This window comes from Cryptomeria japonica, chromosome 9, assembly GCF_030272615.1.
Source record: "Cryptomeria japonica chromosome 9, Sugi_1.0, whole genome shotgun sequence".
In the NCBI taxonomy this organism is placed as follows: Eukaryota; Viridiplantae; Streptophyta; class Pinopsida; order Cupressales; family Cupressaceae; genus Cryptomeria; species Cryptomeria japonica.
Window position 1 is genome coordinate 533,721,526 of NC_081413.1, and position 19,586 is coordinate 533,741,111.

General features: G+C 36.3%; 1 protein-coding gene across 2 annotated transcripts in view; it reads left to right on the plus strand.

Annotated features, from left to right (window-relative positions):
• The first annotated feature begins 3,149 nt into the window (after positions 1–3,149).
• The window catches only part of LOC131077077 (ATP-dependent Clp protease ATP-binding subunit ClpA homolog CD4B, chloroplastic), a 31,033-nt gene continuing 14,596 nt past the window's right edge, over positions 3,150–19,586 (plus strand). Inside the window, exons 1-4 of one of the 2 annotated variants that reach the window (XM_058014491.2) lie at positions 3,150–3,436; positions 11,984–12,082; positions 12,220–12,838; positions 13,039–13,154. In XM_058014491.2, coding sequence (XP_057870474.2) covers positions 12,271–12,838; positions 13,039–13,154 — 684 coding nt within the window. In that variant the 5' untranslated portion in view covers positions 3,150–3,436; positions 11,984–12,082; positions 12,220–12,270. The remainder of the gene's footprint in view (positions 3,437–11,983; positions 12,083–12,219; positions 12,839–13,038; positions 13,155–19,586) is intronic. The other variant, XM_058014490.2, reaches the window with a different exon arrangement.

The window sequence follows — 19,586 nt, forward strand, 5'->3', positions numbered from 1 at the left end:
GTACCAACTATCTATGAAGACATAGGCAGCACACCAAATGCCACTTTCTTAATTTGACCTCATGTATTGTCACATTACATTTTAAAATGATTAATGGACAACAAAATATAGTTACGAGAGTATCGATTACACACCAATGTATACTTTTAGTTTATCTGTTATATGACAACACATTTTTTAATTTTAATTTTAATTTATTATTTTTTTTATGTAAAATTTGATTTTACTTAAAAAATGTGATAAAAATTACATGCTTATATGTTACTTTTTAAAAGTTTAATTCTATAGTTTTAGTTTTTCATAAATATATGTAGGTTATATTTTAATTTTTATGTAGAATCACAACATAAGACTATATGACTTATTTTACTAGAGAATGTCTTTATGTGTAATTGTTTTTTTTTTTGATCGGTAATATGATTTATTTTATTATATTAGGAAAATAAGTAGTACATTGTCAACAAGGATTATCCTTAAAAATCAAACCACCCCAAACCCCCTTCTAATTCCACCCAAATCACCCAACAAAAACCAGATGTCAATACCACCATCTAGCAAACCCACCAAAACACCACCCCACACCCAAGTTACAATTTTTTGAGCTCAAAAAAAGGCGCTCGATACGTCATTGCCATACAAAATTAACTGGCAGAGCTAATTTCATACGATATTGTTGAAATAAATAGATGAAACTTGAATTTTCTAGCATAATTTTAAACAAAACCTATGAACAAAGCAAACAAAAAATAGAGCTACCCGGGAACAAGCCTGGTTGTTCTCATCCCACAATTGCATCGCTCGTCTCTCCACCTGTCCCGCCTCCTCCTTCGCTTGGGAGAATTGCCAGAGGCGTGTTCTTTTTCGCCATCTCCACACTCCTGCGTCTACTCATCAGACATTGCCTTCTTCCACCAGCTTCCTCAACCCTTGCCTCCTCGCGGGCCTGCCTAATAACCTCTTCCAATTCTATAATTTGCACATACAATTTCAGAGCCTCCCATCCTGTACTTGTCGTCTCACGAAACTTGGCCTTCACCTCTTCTCACCGTCTGAGGAAAGGAATATGCATATGTCTACCCCTAAGTTCTCGATGCTGCTCTAGAATACCTTCAGACACATCAAACGCTCGACCCGACACTGCCCATTCCAGCAAAGACTCCAAATTATCCAGATATTCATGCGGTACCATAGCCTGCATTACCCTTCGAACCTCCGCACACAAGGAGTCCAATTCAAGCCCCCATGCCATGATGGAATATATGTCCACTCTTGTCCGATACTTGTGGCCTATTACTACCAGTTCTTCTCCCAACACCAACTGCACAGCCTTCAGAAATAATGGTTCCTTCAAACAGAACATGGTCATCACACGTCTCTTCAAAACCGACCATTGGAATGCCAACATCATTTTGGTGGTTCTCAATGTGAAGTTGGCCTCCATTGCACAAGCCAACCACAAAAACTGCCTTTCTCTGTCAAAAAACCACTTTCTTAGACCAAGAGAAGCTCCTACCAACCGCATTGAATGGACATTCATTTCCACTACTTCTATTAATGAGATTATCATAGCTTCTGTCGCCGCTAGAGATAATCGACATTAATTGCCAATATCAGCCAAGTCGGCCTCGACACTCAGACAAAGAATAAGAACACACTTCTCACACGCTTCATCTTGCTCGTTTTTATTGTCTAGTACAAGTTGTTTAAACTTGCCTTTGTGTTATGGCATCATCTCTACCCCACCACCTCGTCACCCATTTATCTAGTTTGCATGCCACATTTCATAAAAAAATCCGCTAAAGCATTCCCGCCCCTTCCAATGTGAGATATACGAAAAATCTTGGAAATTATTTAATTTTGATCGAATCAATGCTATGAATTTATTTACTCTCCAGTTTGGGGTTACTCCTTTCATAATTGCATCCACCACTACCTTGGAATTTCCTTCCAAATGCACTTTCAGAGCCTTCATATTAGCATCCAATTAGACTGCTAATAAAGCGGCTTGCACCTCTGCTTCATTGTTTGTCCCATCTTGTAGTCTTTTCGCACCCTTGAAAAGAATCAACCCATCCACATCACGAGCAATGCATCCCGCCCCTGAGATACCCGGGTTACCCCTAGATGCCCCATCAAAATTGATTTTAATCCACCATTACTCCGGTTTAGACCACACTTCCTCCTTATGCCCATGCTCCCCACACGAAGGATGAATCCTAGAGAACCCATGAACGTGTTAGTATTATATTGTGCTTTTATTTAATAGATCATAAAGTTTATTTATATTTTTATTATTAAAATGGTCTCACTAATATTATGTTTTATAATTAAATGTTAATACTTATGTGTAAATGATTATTAAACTGTTTAAATTTTATCATAATTAGAGCTTTAATTCTCATTTGGCATTACCTCTTTTTAATCAAAATTTGGAACATAATTCTAATTTTTGTTTAATTAATTTCTTTTATTTCAACAACTAAATATCATTTAAAACTTTGAAATGAGTTTAACAAATATCATCTCTAATATGTTGAGTAGTTTAATAAAATTTTATTATATTAATTGTATTGACAAATTAATTATTTTAACAATACTTTAAATCAACTTAATGAACAATTATCTGATTTTAATACAGGAATACTAATTTATCTATTGCACTCAATTTTTTAGTTTAGTCTAGTCAATGAGCATATAGAATTAAGAACTTTTATATTAATTTTAATTAATATAAAAACAAATTTCTATCTTCATAAAATTAACTTTAAATTTAAATTGAGAACTTTAAATTAAGAACTTTGGTATTCTTGTTCATCATAGAATGTGATTTGAAACATTGATGACCTTGATAAAAAATGACATACACAATTGAATCTAGAAACAATTATTGTGGAAATCTAATAGTTTTAACTTTAAATTTACTTTATTTCCTTAATATTTTTAAAATCAAATAATAACAAAATTCATTGCACTTAAATAATGACAGAAACCTAGAGGACGTGTCTTTTGTTTTTTAAATCACTTAAATCAACAATTCCAAAGGCGAAAAACACGAAAAACATTTAAATTATCAGACGTTGTTGTGTCGCTCTCTTAATATATTTTAATAAGTGGATAGTGGTACGGTGATCAGAAGTAGCTCATTGAACTCTGCCACTCTGCGGTCAACATTAGTATCAACCATTCAAATTGCCGGGTCGTATCCCTATTGAAAAAACCCCTTTGCATCAACACTTTTTACTTAATCACAGCTAGAAGAGACAAATAAGAATAAAACACAAAACAAGACGTTCTCCACGTTTCTAGACCTGCGTAGTAACATTGGAGTCGTATTCAACGAACATCCCTGTTACTGGTAAAGCCCAAGATTTTTGGCCACTCTGTAGTTGCATTCTTTGACCGGAGCAGCCTCACACGCCACCGCTTCTCTGCAGAGGTAATCCTTGTCATTCTTAAACTGACATTTATGCGCTCTTCTCAATGGGTTTGGTCCTAGTGATAATATATGTGTATTTTTGTCTTCAAAGTTTTGTTTCTCTTCAAAGAATTCCATAAATAAATTTGTTTCGAGGGAAATGGGTATTGTTTTTCAATACCTTTAATATCACCAAGTTTCTAAATTCAACCAACTTGCGTGCTTAGGGTTTTATCATTTTTAAGCTTCTGTCACTCTGTCAAGATTGCCATTCAAATTTAACTTCGCCACTTTACGTTCCTTAAGATGAGAAGAAAATAAATTTTTGAATAAGGGTTAGTAGATTATGGCACTCCTTTTTACTGGAGATATCCTCACATACAAGATTTGACTTTGGGCCTAGCCGATTGAGAGTGTAGCTATATTTATGCAAAAGCTCGATATCCGCCTTGCGTTTTATCCAGAAAAGCTTCGACAATGTATCTTCCTGCAAAAATGTTTATGCTAGCATTGACTGATTTATACTTTAGTAGTGTTTAAACGTAACCATAACCATAAGCTATAGGAATGCAAAAATTTGACTTCGGGCCTAGCTGATTGAGAGGGAAGGTAGCTCTCATCTCTATACATTTGACTGATTATACTTTAGTAGTGTTTAATCATAACTGTAACCATAAGCTATAGGATGCAAAAAATTGATTTTAGGCCTTAGTGATTGAGAGTGAAGGTATCCCTCATCTCTATTCAAAAGCTTGATAGCTTCTATGCAGTATATCATGTAAAGCTTTGACAATGTATCTTCCAGTAGAAACCTTCTATAAATATATCTACACTAGCGTAGACTGATTACACTTAAGTAGCGTTCAAACATAATCATAACCATAAGCCGTGATGCCCTGTGAACTTTATCATTAACTTGAGGGTTGATATTCTGACTGCCCTGTTTGAAGAAATGAGTTTGGCTAAAACAGCAGATTTTTTGATCTAGATTCATAGTTGAATCCAGCCTCGAGAAATAAATGGCAATATTAGAAGCTTAGTTTGTCAGCCCTTGCCCTAAGTGGATTTTTGTGCACAACACATCCTAGGTACTCAGTGCCTAGATAGACTGTTTGGTTTTGCGGATATTATTAGGCTTTTTCATTTCATTTCATTTTGTTCATTTTCCTGCATTGTATAATGCCAAAAGTCTAAATGTAAATCAGATTATAATTTGTACTTACCAAATTGTATGCAAAATTATTTACACAACAATTACATGACATGGCAAAAGCATAAGTTTCATTAAACTTTACAGGTTTCAAATGGGAAAACAAAACAAAACATGTTAAAATACATTAAGAATAAAAATACCCAAAGTTTTATGGAGTTTTGTGTACCAGAGACATTCTGGGAATGGGGGTATGAAGACAAAATCCTCTTTATACACATTCTGTTTACATGACGTGGAAAATGCTTGAATGTTTTTTAACTTTTCTGATCACAAATGGGAAAACAAACCAAGACACGATGAATTGGAATAAAAAATGCTCTGGGGATGGGGAGATGGGGACAGAATGTGCCTGACTTATTTCCTTTTTTAAGAAAAAATTAGGGACATTGCAGGGATGTTTCCTGGGGTGTTGTGCGGAATGTGGATCCCAGGGGGGTATTTGGATGCCCTTGATGCCCCTGTGATGTTCTGGGAACATCGTGATGTCCCTGTGGGCTTCAAGATTATGACAGTTAAAAAATTCAGTTTTAAAAAAGAAAGTGGTACAAGTTAGAAAATTTGCATTACCAACTTTCCAGCTAAACTTAAACTCTGTCATTCCCTTTTACAAGCTGAATTTTACCTTAAGCTGTTTCTATTTAAAATAACAATGCAATTGGTGTGATTCACGCTTGACTTGTTTACTTGTAGCTTGGTTGCAAACAAATGGATATTTAGTATTTACAAGCTGAATTTTACCTTAAGCTGTTTCTACTTAAACTCTGTCATATATCAACTTTTGATATTAGCATGAGAAGAGAGCATAGATCCCAAAATTTGAGAATCAAACTCAATGATGATCCTTGAAAGCTTGTGATGGAAGCAAGAGAGGCTTGTGCTAAGTTGCAAAAATCAATTCCCAAACCCCAAGAGAAATTGAAAATAGGATGGTTTTTGGGATTGCAACAAATACCTTAATCATTAGCTTGAATTGGGTTGCCTTTCGAGGCGCCATTTGTGTTCAATTTGGTCAAAGTCTCTTTTGGAGGTTCTCATGTTATGGTTGCAAATTTTGAATTAGTGGCCTCTTTAGTGGGGGGATATATTATATTTGTCTCCATGTTTTGTTTCCAGTTATGGGTTTGGTCTATGACTGAAACCATCATGTTGGATAAGGATGATTTGGTTTTGAACCTGTCTTTGTAACCAGTTATATTAAAGTTGAAGATGTAGAAAATCTTCATGGGCTTCCATACTTCTGTCCAAGTCATTTACAACCATTTTACACCTATCCCAGACACTCGTGTAGTTAACATGCCTTAGAATGATTAATTATGTTTTTTGGTGCTCTAAGGATCATACAAACCACTTAAGAATCTTTATAAGAATATTGTTGCAATAGCATTGATGTGTTTTACTTTAAACTACAACTTGATTCATTTTTGATAAATAAAATAAAAATAAACAGCAACAATCAATAGATATTGACATGTCAAAATAAAAATGCGCTCTGTATTCAGCATCAATGCACATTTATAGTAAAAGTTGATCATGTGAACAATAATGATTATCGGTAATCTCAAGTATCATTTATGATAACACCTGTTATAATTAAGTCATGACAATAGTAACCAAAGTTTTAAAACTTGGACTCGCCACAGACTCGGCAAACCAAAAATTTGGACTCGGACTCGGACTCATGAAAGACTCGCGAAAGACTCGGCATTAAAAAAAAAAAAGAAATTAATGCATTTAGAGAACATAAGAGCCATAATTGAAACATTACACATGCCATATGATCTACAAATGCACAATATTTGAAATTTCATCATTCATACTCATAGTTTCAACTCTAAAATGTATAATAGCAGCATAAATTTATAAATGTTTACAAAATTACATATAATGATATGTCCAACTCCAAATGTGAAAAACAACAATGAACAAACTAAAGAGAAGACTACAAACTAATGAAAAAGTCCAGTGTTCCATCGGCGTTGGGGACGGGTTTTCGGGACGGGGGGACCAAGGGCCTAAGTTTGGGGACAACGGGGGGACAGCGGCGGGGGGGGGTGGCGGGGTGGTGGTGCTGATATAGTTATACATATACATATAGTACTTGAAAAACTAGTTTTGAAAAGATTTATGACACTATAATAGTATAAGAATTACATTTCAAATGAAACTATAGGAAATTTGAAATACTAAATCTAAATACCAAGATTTTTTCAATGCTAATTATGTTGTTATATGGAGCCTAATCAGACTCGGAGGTTAAATTTCCCTACTTCCATTAGCGTAGTTTCCCCCTATATTTTTCGACGGGGGTTTGGGGGCAGCGCCCCCAAGTTGGGGTCAGGCGTTGGGTGTTATTTTTTTATTGGCCCATGTCCAATTAGGGTTACCCCTTAACCCCCCCCCCCCCCCCCCCCCAAAGTCTTCGAGACGTCCCCAAAAAGGGGGGGGGAACGCGTCCCCGTAGAACATTGTGAAAAACAACCCTTCAAGAGATATTTCACTCCCTCAGTTATGCCAAATGAAGGCAAAAAAAAAAAAAAAACTCACTTTTAAAGTTTGCAAGTTGCATGACGTTCTTTCTGGGTCGTGCGAGTCCATTTGAAAGACTCGCGAGTCCGTGCAAAAGACTCGCGCGGGTCCTTGCAAAAGACTTGCGAGTCTTTCAGATGGACTCGCTAGGACTCGCCTCGCGAGTCGTTGGTGAGTCGACTCGTGGCTCCCATGGACTCGCGAGTCCGTGGCGAGTCCACGAGTCTCAAAACTATGATAGTAAGTTAGTAACAATACTGTGTTGATGGTGCATGATAAGAAACATCATTAGCATTTATCTATTCTAATTTTACTTGTAATAATCTTTATTTTTTGGAAAGATGATAATGCAAAAGGGTATAGTGATATAATAGGGCCCAAAATATGGAGCACAAAAATTTGATGAGATAAATTGTTAAACCTGAAAAAGTGATCAGAAAACCTCAAAGGATTATGCTCCCAAAAAAGAATAAATTGAGATAATAACGGATACCTTCATAAGGAATATAAGATGATAAAAATATTCAAAGTTTTAAATATTCCAATCTGAATAAATTAGAATGGTATGAAGAGTGAAGGCATATTTGATCCCTTGAGTTAGAATTCATTATGCCAAGGAATTCTTATCAAATTGATATGGCATGATTAATTTCAATTTCAAACGCATATTATTTATTGTAAACAGAACCGCAAAGACTGTAACAAAAATTGAACATAAATTGTCTGTGTATTTTTGGCACCTAAAGTAGCTATTGCTAGTATTGATCACCTCTTGATGGCACCACACTGCCTTCATTGAATTTGGACAATCCTTATAGAACACTTTAGGCATTGGGGGATGTCAAGCATCTTGTGGGCAAAACTGATTCACAACAGAGGGTGTAGCTCAATGAGATGATATTCTTATTTGCATATTGCTATTATAGTACCCAGCTCCCATAGACTCATTCTAGACAAAGTTCCAGAGTTCTGTGACTCGCCATGACTCGCCAAAACTCGGTGAGTCACGGGCCGAGCGACTCTCAGCGAGTCCTGGGTGGCTTGGACCCGGACTCATCGAGTTTTGGCTGAGTCATGGTGAGTCACGTGACTCGGTGACTCGGCTCGGACTCGATGAGTCTCGAGTCCATGACTCGGCCGGCGGAAAATACCGAAAAAGTAAAATAAAAACATGTTAAACAATGGTTTTACTTGCTTTTTTTTTCATTTATATTTGATTCTAAGTTGTAAAAGGCATCTTATTTCATTCTATTGAAAACATAGGAGGAGAAGAGTGAGTTGTGAGGAAAAAGAAGAGAGCATAGTAGGGAAACCAGCAAGGAGGAGTAAAATTTCTTCAACAAATCACATTGGGGCAGTGTAATACTTGCATTTGGTGCATCAAAAGCTTGTTAGAGAGGATTGGAATATGTTTGAGCGCAATTGGAGTATGTTTGGGCACATACACTCCAAGAGGCGCAATAGACTGTCAGTGGAGAGGTTGAATGATCTAGTCTTTGTTCATTACAACCTCTGTCTTAGACAGAAACAGGTTATGGACCATGACAACACCCCGATCACGCTAGAGGAGGTTGATCTAGAATCTGAGTGGATCAGTGAGGCTACAGATCCCATCTTTAGTGATGAGGACTTAGATTGGATCGACCAGGTAGATAGAGAGGCTGAGGTTGTAGTCATGGCAGAGGAGGAGGTTAGAGCGCGAGCAGAGCCAGAGCCAAAGCTAGAACTAGACATAGCTGATGTTGGTGAGGGTAGAATGGAGTCATGGGTAGAGAGTATGGCTGCTGACGCATCCAGGACCTACCGTAGATGCCTTTGTAGGAAGGACCCACGCTCCTCTGAGCCATAGACTTGTAGTTGTTTTACTTTTGATATATGTGTGGAACTGGAACATTTGAATTTTGATGTCATGGATTTCATATTCCATGAGTTTTGTAATATTTTTACATTTGACACTATTTATATCTATGGTTATTAGTTGCTATTTCCTTCAGCTACAATTTGCGTTTATACTAATGTGATGGATGTATACTTGTGTATGTTATCAAATTAACTTCTATTTGATGATGTTATTGTGTATTTAAGGTTTGTTTAATAAAGGGTGCATGAAACAAGTTTTAAATCCTTAAAAATTGCTAAATTTCTTGGGTTTTTCACTTTGCCGAGTCCTGCCGAGTCTTGGCCGATCCGAGTCCCTAGTCCCGAGTCGAGTCACCCTTGCCATGTCCGCGTCGAGTACGAGTCCCGTTTCTATGAGACAAACCCTTGTTTCAGTGCAAGGAACTTCACCTTGGTCTTAGGTCAGATTACAAAGATAAACACATCATACCAATTTTTCCATACCTGCAGAGGTTCTTTGGCTTTGGATGTTAGGAGAGGATCTATGGGCAGAACTTATATTCCTCTTGTTATTGTGTAGCTTGACCCCCTCAATCTTGGACATTGTGCAATTTGAGCATTCTCAGATCTTGCTTTGGTCTTTGACAGTGATAGATGAAGCTGTTGGTTCTTCTAGTTGGTGTCTTTAATGCAGACATGTGACATTGTGTGTCTCTTCTGATGGTCGCGTGCGTTATCTGCTTTGTTAGCTTTATGTTCTTTTGCCCTTTGATTGTAGGGATACTTATACTGTCTTATGATACATGGTTTGATTACCTCATTCATCTCTTGTTGTACTTTGTGTTTAGTTACTTTTCATATCTTAGGGACCCTGTAACCTATACTCATCTTTTATAACTTATTGCACTTTATGAATTGCATTGACCTATTTTTGTTATTTATAGACATAAATGTAATTATCAATCTTTTTATATGCAAAGTTTATCTTTTGTCTTGGCTACTTTATCGTTTCTATTTGCTGGGTGGGGCCTAGTTAGCTAAATGGCCTTTGATAGTTTTTGTTTTTTTGGTGGAAAAAGGCCTGTCATGATAATCATTATTGAATTTCACCACAATTAGTCGTAATATTGCTGTTCCAAACATCAATAACACTATTAATTTTGGTTTGATGAATTTATGAACAGACTGTTGGTTATCAAGCATCCACAGCCATTCCTTAGACTCGAGAAGTTTTATTACAGAAGCATTCTTAATGTATTTCATTAATTGCAAGGAATCTTGAGATTGATCGTTTGAACTTGAAGGATCATTAGGATTTGGAGTCTCCCATAATTATCACTATTTAAGTATTTGTTAGTGTTAAGTTTCTGGGAAATGGGTATGTGAAACACCTTTCTTTTGGGTCCCTGGGCATGGTTTGTCCTCGTAATGTATGTCCATAAAATATAAAGAGCAATAAACTTCAATATTTTTTGTGTAGTCAGCATTAAAATAAACGAAAAATAGTAGAGGTTTTGATGTTAAAAGTTTTTATAGGTGGTCAAGTTATGTCTTGGGAGAGAGGAAGGTTAGAAATAGAAATCAGTTTGGGTTAGTTCAGGTTTACTAGGTTAATTTTTGTTCTCTTGAGTTTTAGCAATGACCTGTAATTGCTGAACTTTTTTTGAAAATATTCACTCTTGGAAGGGTCTAGTGTTTCTGAAGACCTGGCACATTTCCAAAGGGAATCAGATCAAGGAACAGAACCAGAATTGAACTGGTTCGTTTATGAATAATGAGAGGAATTGTCTCTAATCTGGTAACATAGTGTTTATGCTTTTAAATCTTCTCCTTGTCTAAAATTTGGCTTGGTTGATTCTACTTGCCAAAGCTTGTAGAAACTGTTTGGGACAAGTCAGAATAAGAAAGTACAATACCCTAAGTACAGGTAGTTTGAGAGGAATAGTATCTTGAAATGGATAATCATAAAGTGCATGTGCATGAATATTGCAGAATTGGACAATAAGAATGACAATAATGAAGTGTTGCGGATGAAGGTTGGTATGAAGTAGATGTACATAAATTTTGTAATGATTTGAAAATTGGATTTGGGAAACATTCTTCAGAAAAGATGGAGAAAATGTGATGAATAATGAAATTGCACTGCCCACAGTTACTGAAAACAAAATTGCAAATCGACAATAATAAAATTTATTACTTTTGATTAATAGAAATACATTTTATGTCAACTGATATGTGTGAAATTACCAGATATTAATGTACCTCACAGTTTTATAGGGGTTTGGGTATTGTTTGGAAATCCAGGCATATGAGAAACGCATATGTAATGAGTAAACCAGCAGGTAGCAGTGAAACGCCTCTTCCTGTTGCAGCTCCGGAGGACTTTCCTTATATAGGAGAAAATTGTTGAGAATACACACAGGCGCTCATGCATGCACACACACATATTTGTGTGTGTGCGTGGGTGTCTGCATATGGTTGCGAGCGTGTGTTCTTGGGGGGAGGTGGATCAGGTGGGTGGCTTCAGGTGGGTGTGGGTATGTGCCCACAGAGAGAAGTTATACTGGCTTTATTGTATCAGTTCATGCCATTTTCCTTCTATCAGCTGTTTGTCCTTTTCTACAAGAGAGATTTGGGGATAATTTTGGGTATCATCTAGCCGGCAGTTAGATCATGTTGTTGCTGACTTATGTATAGTATTCTTATTTCTCCTATATTCTATATTTTATTTATTGCTGATAGCTCCAGTATTTGGAACCTTGGATAGAGGTTGAATAACAAATTTTCAATGTGTTTGTTCTCTGATATTTAAATTGTTGAAAAATGTAATATTGTTTTTATCTAAAAGGGAATTGGAAATTTGTACGTTCTCATTGTTCTTGGATGTATTCTATAGCCTTGTGTAAAATTTTTAATTTTAAAAATTTATTAACTTTTTTAGTAAGCAGAGTAATCCATTTTTAATTTTTTTTTTTTAATGATATACACAGATGCACCCTCCATGCACTTGAGATTTTGGGGTGCTTTGTACCCTTTACGATATTGTTGAGACTCAGCAAGGACTTGTTAATCCAAGTCAGTCAGGCCCAGTGAGTCTGCAGCCTTGATTTGCAGACTCATTTGAGTCTGACATCCCAACAATGCATAATTCGATTTATCAGTTTATGCCTTAAAAGAGAAAATATTGCCATTTAAGGTGACATTAAACTTTGTATTAATTTTGCAGGCTTTCTTTATTTCACCTAGCTGTTTCAGTGGGCTTAAGATTTGAACTAAGATGGCAGGGACACAAGTGCAGTTTTCAGCTCCTCCTTATAGAATAATCAGTACAAGTCAGGGTAAAATGCAGAACTCTAGAAGAACAAAACAAGCTCCAAAGATGATGTGCAACATCCAGTCACATTCCTTTAGAATTAGAAATTACATTGGCTTGTGCCATGCAACAGACCGAGGTAAGGTGGCAAGTCCTACAACAAACTTTTATGCAGCAGGAGCAGTCTCTAGTCTGGCAAGGAAAGCTAGAAAATCCAGGAAAAGGGTGGTTACTTGTATGTTTGAGCGGTTTACAGAGAAGGCTATTAAGGTCATTATGCTTTCTCAGGAGGAAGCACGACGACTTGGGCACAACTTTGTAGGTACAGAACAGATTTTGTTGGGTCTCATAGGTGAAGGGACTGGTATTGCTGCAAAAGTCCTGAAATCCATGGGAGTCAATTTAAAGGAGGCTCGTGTAGAGGTTGAAAAAATCATTGGCAGAGGCAGTGGGTTTGTTGCTGTGGAGATTCCATTCACTCCAAGAGCGAAGCGTGTTATAGAACTTGCACTTGAGGAAGCACGTCAACTTGGTTTGTTATTATGGCCGTTAAGAGCCTCTCAGCTTGGTGCTTGGTTGGAACATTTTTTGTCAGCAATGAGTGCAACATTTACTTTTAACTGTGTTTAAGTTTGTCCGAAATGATCAGAGTTTTGAATTATGTTCATATTGTGAACTAACAGTTTATGCCTAGTTTGCAAAATGTTTTAATTTGTTTTCTGGATACTGCAGGACATAACTACATAGGATCTGAACACTTGCTTTTAGGGTTGTTGCGTGAGGGTGAAGGTGTCGCAGCTCGTGTTCTTGAAAAACTTGGAGTTGATCCTGGAAATATTCGAACCCAAGTATGTAAAATGTTGATTTTATACTTTTCAGATTAATATAAAACCTAGAAATCAGAATTTAGTTTCTAATTAATTTGTTTATTGTAAATTTTAGAGATTTCTAGATCTAGGCATAGCATAGAAATGGACAAATAAGAACAAAACACAATTAACCTGGGAAAACCTCCTAGGAGGAAAAACCCAGCCAGAAAAGATCCTCAGATCTGATTATGGATTATATTCATATAATGATTACAACACTTATCTCAAGTACTTGAAGATGTCTGAATGTCTGCTCTTAGGGCTGATGAAATCAACAACAGGTCTGCACTTTCATGAGCATCAGGTCTGCCCCTTAAACACACCAACCAGTACTTAGGCTCATACCCTAGATCTGCACTTTTACTTGAGACTGGGCTGCAACTTTAGCGCCTTGATTCTGGAATAGTTCGCCTTCCTTTATGATGGTATTTGCCCTTAATGTTAGTACCTTTGATGGCAGAGATAATTCTGATTATTCCTTCTTCAAACTTCGCATTTAGGCAGATGTATAATTCACACCATTAGCAGATGTATAATTCGCATCATTAGCAGATGTATATTTTGCATGAGGGATGTATTGATTGTGTGTTTGAATGAGGTGAAGATGACTTTATTTATATGGTGCAAGATCTAGGAATGTCGGCTTATGATAAATTAATAACTTTTAATTTATTTATGTCTCTTTTACCGAAATGCTTCATAGGGTCAGCCCTATTCATGGGAGCACGTTACCTTGAATGTAGCGTGAGGTTTTAGAGGTGCCGTGAGAGAGGGCCCAGCCCTATACGTTGAAGAAGGGGCTGGCCCCTTGGGCGGATTCCAATGTTGCCCAAGGCAATTGGAATCCGCCATTCTCTAATTACAATCAACATAAAACACATCACTGATTGATTGAGTTGAGCAGTGAAATGCCTTTGGTGTTTCTATAATTAGATTAAGCCCTGGAGGATATGTGATTGAGGTCTATGTTTTTGATATATATTTGTTCATGCAGAGGCCCTGCCCTGCCTCCAATCTTATACTAGAAGACAAAGGGAATTGACAACAAATTGAAATAATAAAATAACTCTCTGATCGCTTGCCATTTCCGTTTTAGATTGATTTATATCACCAAGTATGCAAGCAGAGTTCAACTTCTGAATCACAGAGATTTTGTAAATAAGAATAAGACACAAAGGATAACATTGACAGAATACATCAACTCACATGGTATCGACCCAATTGTAACTTGTTACAGTGCTGTAAATGCAAGGGATTAAACCTTACGGCGGAAAGAATAAAATGAAAATATGATCTGAACTCTGCTGCAGAAATAGTCATTGAAGATCTAAGTCCTTAAACAATTTGGGAAATTCAGAAGAACTTCTGTAGACTATATTGAAATAAAAATGTAAACTGAACTATGAAGTATGAACTATGAAATTATTGAAACTGCTGAGGTCTGAAATATATCCGAGAACTCTGAGCATTTTACAAAACAGAAAAACTTGGAAGGATGGAACTTTTATGGAGAAGTATTTGATTCTGACAGCAATTTAAATCTGTGGAAACTGCAAATGTAACCGCTTTAGTGTTACCAAACATAGAAAAAGATAAATAATAGAAAGGAAACTTTCCTTTTGAGGTATGGATGCCAGCTCAGGCCCAAATATTCAACTCAGTGTGGATGCCACTCTTGGCCCAAAACATAATGACTGTCAACCTATGCACAGCATTCATCCAAAGTATATTAACAATCTGACACTACCATAGCTGAAGACCTATGTATAATATTTACTGGCCATGTATGACATGGTATTCTTATGTATGCAGCATAATTAATTTTTAACATGCCTAGCCAATACCTACAAAACATCTCTAGTGCATTGCACACCAAACACATGGACCAAAAAGTGGTTTGGTGGATCCACATCCCATGAAGTGCTTAGTTACATAAAAGGTTGATTGGGCCCACAAACTAGAAATTATTATTGGCATAGAATAAAATAATTCATAACTATTGAGATTTAAAAATAGGAATAAAATGATGAACAAAACATAGATATATCGATTGACAGAACAGATTGAGAACTCCAGACGTTCTGTTTTCAATATCATATATAAACTAAAAGGACTTTACAATTTCTTTCCTAGAGAGTTATGGAACATCAAAGATTGAACTAATGTCCAAGTATTATGGTAAGCTAATTTACTAGGCATTTTCATCGGTACTGTTCAATTTGATCTATTTACTTGGTTTTAATTTCCTATAGGTATCCCAAGGGTACCATTATTTAACTGTACGATGAATATTTTATCTTCCTCAAACAGCTCTCTCTGTTAAAGGTTTTCCTTCTTTTTGCCGCTTCGCACAAGTCATTTGCTGAATATGATTTAACTAAGACTTCTCTGTTTTTACTGACATGAGTTCTGTTTGGTAAGTCAGTTAGAGCCACTATTTCCATTAGAATTATCTCCTTTTAAGATTTTGGAAAGGAGACTTTCTAGTAGATGTTTTAAAGGAATTATTAGTAAATTGAAAATTCAGCTTGGGCCAAAATAAACCCAATTGCTTGGGTTGTGAACAACCAGTATTCGCAACATATTGATCAAACTTCAGTTTAGTACCTCCAAGTGACCATCCTTTTGGGGATGATACGTTGAGTTGTGTTGTAGTTTGCAATCAAGATTCGTCCATAATGTTGAAATATCTATATTGTTGCACATGTTTCTGATATTCATTTAAATAAGAAAAATCCATATATGTTGGCAAAAAATCTTACAATATTATTTAATATTCCTAGCTTCTATGCATTTTTAGCTAATTCTATCTACCATTTACAATTGTTCCAGTTGTCCATCTGCTTGTAACTCATTGCTATCTACTTTCAATAGCTATTTGAATTGTCCACCTACTTTTTGATTTATTTGTGTCTGTCTGCTAAAAATCTTACGATGTCATTTATTCTTCCTAGCTGTCTCCCTACATTATTTTTCCTCTATCTATCCCTTACAGCTATTCTAGTTGTCCATCCACTTTTAATTCATTGATATTTACCTTTTATAACTATGTTATCTGTGCACCCACTTTTTGATTTATTTCTGTTTGCCCTTTATTGCTGTTCTACGTATCAACAATTATTTTTAGCTACCTATATAATTATTCCACTCATACTTTATTTCTATTAGCCCACTTGCATAAAAACTCAACTTTCTAATTACATGGAAATCCACATCATTTCCTCTATGCCTAGAGGACATTGTCCCCAATTTCTACATGAGGTTTCAGAAGTAATTTGGGAAAACTGACTTAAGAGAACTATTGAAGACAAACATGATCACCAACTTGAAAGGAATGGGGACGTTGACGTCTGCCTTGAATTACCTTGAATTTTACTTGAGTTTGCTGAAGAATGTTATGAATTTTTGTGTGCAGATTGATACCAATTTTTTCTCAAATATAGAAGCTTTGTCTTGCTCCTTTTGCTGTTGGGATGTACTTGGAGGTAAGGGCAAGTGGAATTTGATAAGATGCCAAAGGTTTGAAGGTATGATAGACTTTGAAAGGGGGATTTCTTGTAGACTCATGAGTAGCTGTGCTGTACCTATGTTGAATATCATGCAAATGGATGTCTCATTGCTTATTCTTCTGATATGAAATGTGGAGAGCATGGACTAAGTGCAGTTAGCAACCTCAGTCTGCAGATGAAAGGAAGTAGAGAGGTGCAAGTGACAATCCAGAAGCATTCATAATGGTTGCCAAAAGTGATGTAAGAAGCATGAGACATGGCTTAAAATGAGTGATTGGAACCAAAAATTGTTCTAAACATGCTTGAGGAATAGTTGTGCAGCTTGTGGAGCATTGAAAGTCTTGGAGAATGCAATAAAGATATCCATTTTGGAAAATTTGGCAGACAATCATACCTATACAATCATGTTGTCGTGGCACCAAGAAATCCATTAGTGAAGTCCATAGAAACAAATTCCCATGGTCAAGAAGGTATTGCGAATGATTGACATGATACATGCTTTTGATTGGAAGGCTTAGACTATGTGCAAGGAAAGCACCAAAAATGTAATTATCAACTTGCTTTGGCATATAAGGTCAATTAAAGTATTGTTGAACGTGTTACAAGGTTGTGAAAACCATGCTGTCCACCATAGGAGGATGAGTGAGCTTTCTTTAGTAAATGTTGGCAAGAAAGGATTGTGGGAACACAAGGTTGAGTGAATTTTCACTCCATTTTGAAAGTATACTTAAGGAAAGATGTTTGGTTCACTACTAGTGGGTTGTAAAGCTTGAACAATTGAACCAATTGAGTGTCCATGAAATAGAGAGATTTCCACTCCTTATATGTTGCACATCGAGTATCCAAATTATGAACTCTTCTAGAAGAAGGATGGCTAAGAAGATCCACTACTTCATTGGTGACCCCTTATATTTTATCACCAATTAAATTTTTTGAGTAGAAGATGGCAGCTTTAAATGCCAATGTTCTTAAATCTTAGATTGGGAGTTAAACTACATAAGCGGTTGGCAACCTATTGTAATGGTGAAAATTATGGTTTTCACTATTGGATGTAGTAAAACCACTAATTTTGCTTAATTACCATCACATTAAGGAAAGATAGGAATTTCATAGATCTAGATTCTGATAAGATTCCAGGGGTCTTAAATGTGATTCCTCTTTTCCTTAAGTTGAATTGAATTGTTGAAGATGAGAAATATGCCATCCATCATCACCTATGTTATTTTTATGGCCTTTGGAGTTGCAAATTGGAAATGTAGATTTTGAAATACTCTGGAAGGGAACCTGAAAATTTGGATCTGAACTGGGAGGACTAGGGCGTTGGGTGCCTTGATTCTAGGACAGGAGCGTCGGGTGCCCTGGTCCCTGGGCACCAGGCTGAAGTTTCAAGTTGACATTAAGAGGATTGGATAGAAGACTAGCTTGTTGGAATGCCCTATGGGGATGAGAAGATGTAAATTCACTAGACAATGGAGGAGAGGATGTTGACAAAGGAAGAGGTTGGAAACCTAGCTTTTCATTAGAAAAGTCTGATTTCACATGACTTTCAAGACTTTGTTGCGCACATCCTAAACCATGTCCATTGTATCCACGTGTAGATGTTGAAATGTCTAGAGGAGAGGGTTTATTCTTAGATTGAGGGATCTTATACCCATTGAAGGAGGGTGTAAAGTCTATTGTACCCCAATTCCTTTTTATAGAAGCATCATTGATAGGAGATGGCGTTGTTGAAGGAATCATAGTACTAAAGGGGTAAATATATCCCACTTCATCATGAGTGAAATTATAAGGATTAGGATCAACCTTTATTGTGTGATGTAAGAACCCCATTGGTTCTAACTCTCTTGAATTACTATTGCTGATGTGTTTTTGAATTTTCAAGGTTTTTGAACAATTTTAAAGCAAAAAATAACAAGTGCCAGGCAATAATTGCACATAGAACCAAATAGAAATGAAATTGAGAGCAACTGCAACTATATTATGAATAAGATAACTGCTACAATAAATTCTACTGCTAATTGCATACCCGTATGTCCTTAGTTTATTTTAAATGAAGAATTTTGGTGTTTGCCAGCCAAAACTGGGAAACCGACGAAAATTGGTGTACAAGTCCAGAATGTGATTTCTCTGAGCCAAAAAGTTGATGGAATAGCTTGAATAGGCTAGGCGTTGGGAACTGTGCACTCAAAATGCAAATTAGGGAGGCGTTTCAATCTCCAGCCAAAAAAGCGTCCTTCCTAGAACCCCCACATGGCAAGCTGAAAGTGTATGGCCAGCAAAGGAGAAGTGTACGTCTTTGCCTTATTGAATTCAAAATGCTGTTAATGAGGCGTCTAACCTGTATTGCCTCTTTATTCCAAAATTGTAAATAACTAAAGAAATAAACCACTGGTGAAGCACATAAAGACTTTTGAATGAAGCCCTCTCAGTTTGCAATAGTTCAGCTGATCTTTCACAGCCTCCGAATCATAGATCCATGAAGAATGAACGTTCTTCAATAGCAAACCCTCTGAAACCCTTGTCTCAGACAATCCACAGAGAAAAAATCAAGCAATGTCAAATAATCAATAATATCAGTTTGAATTGCCTTCAATTCCCTTATAACCCCCAAATGGCCAATTCTCAAAAAGTACGCCCAAATGCAAATTTAAATACATTAAATGTATTTAAATCACTTTTCAATAGTTCAAATTCATCTTGAACACACTTTTTCATTTAAGTGATTTAAAATCACTTTTAATATTTAAAGTGACCTTTTAATTTTCTATAAAGTCACTTTATAATATTTAAGTGGCTTATAATTTTAATAAAGTCACTTTATGACTCTATTAACCACTAAAATATTAATATCTCCCTCAATATTCAGTCTTTTGACGTGCCGTCAGAAGTTGGGGTCAACACT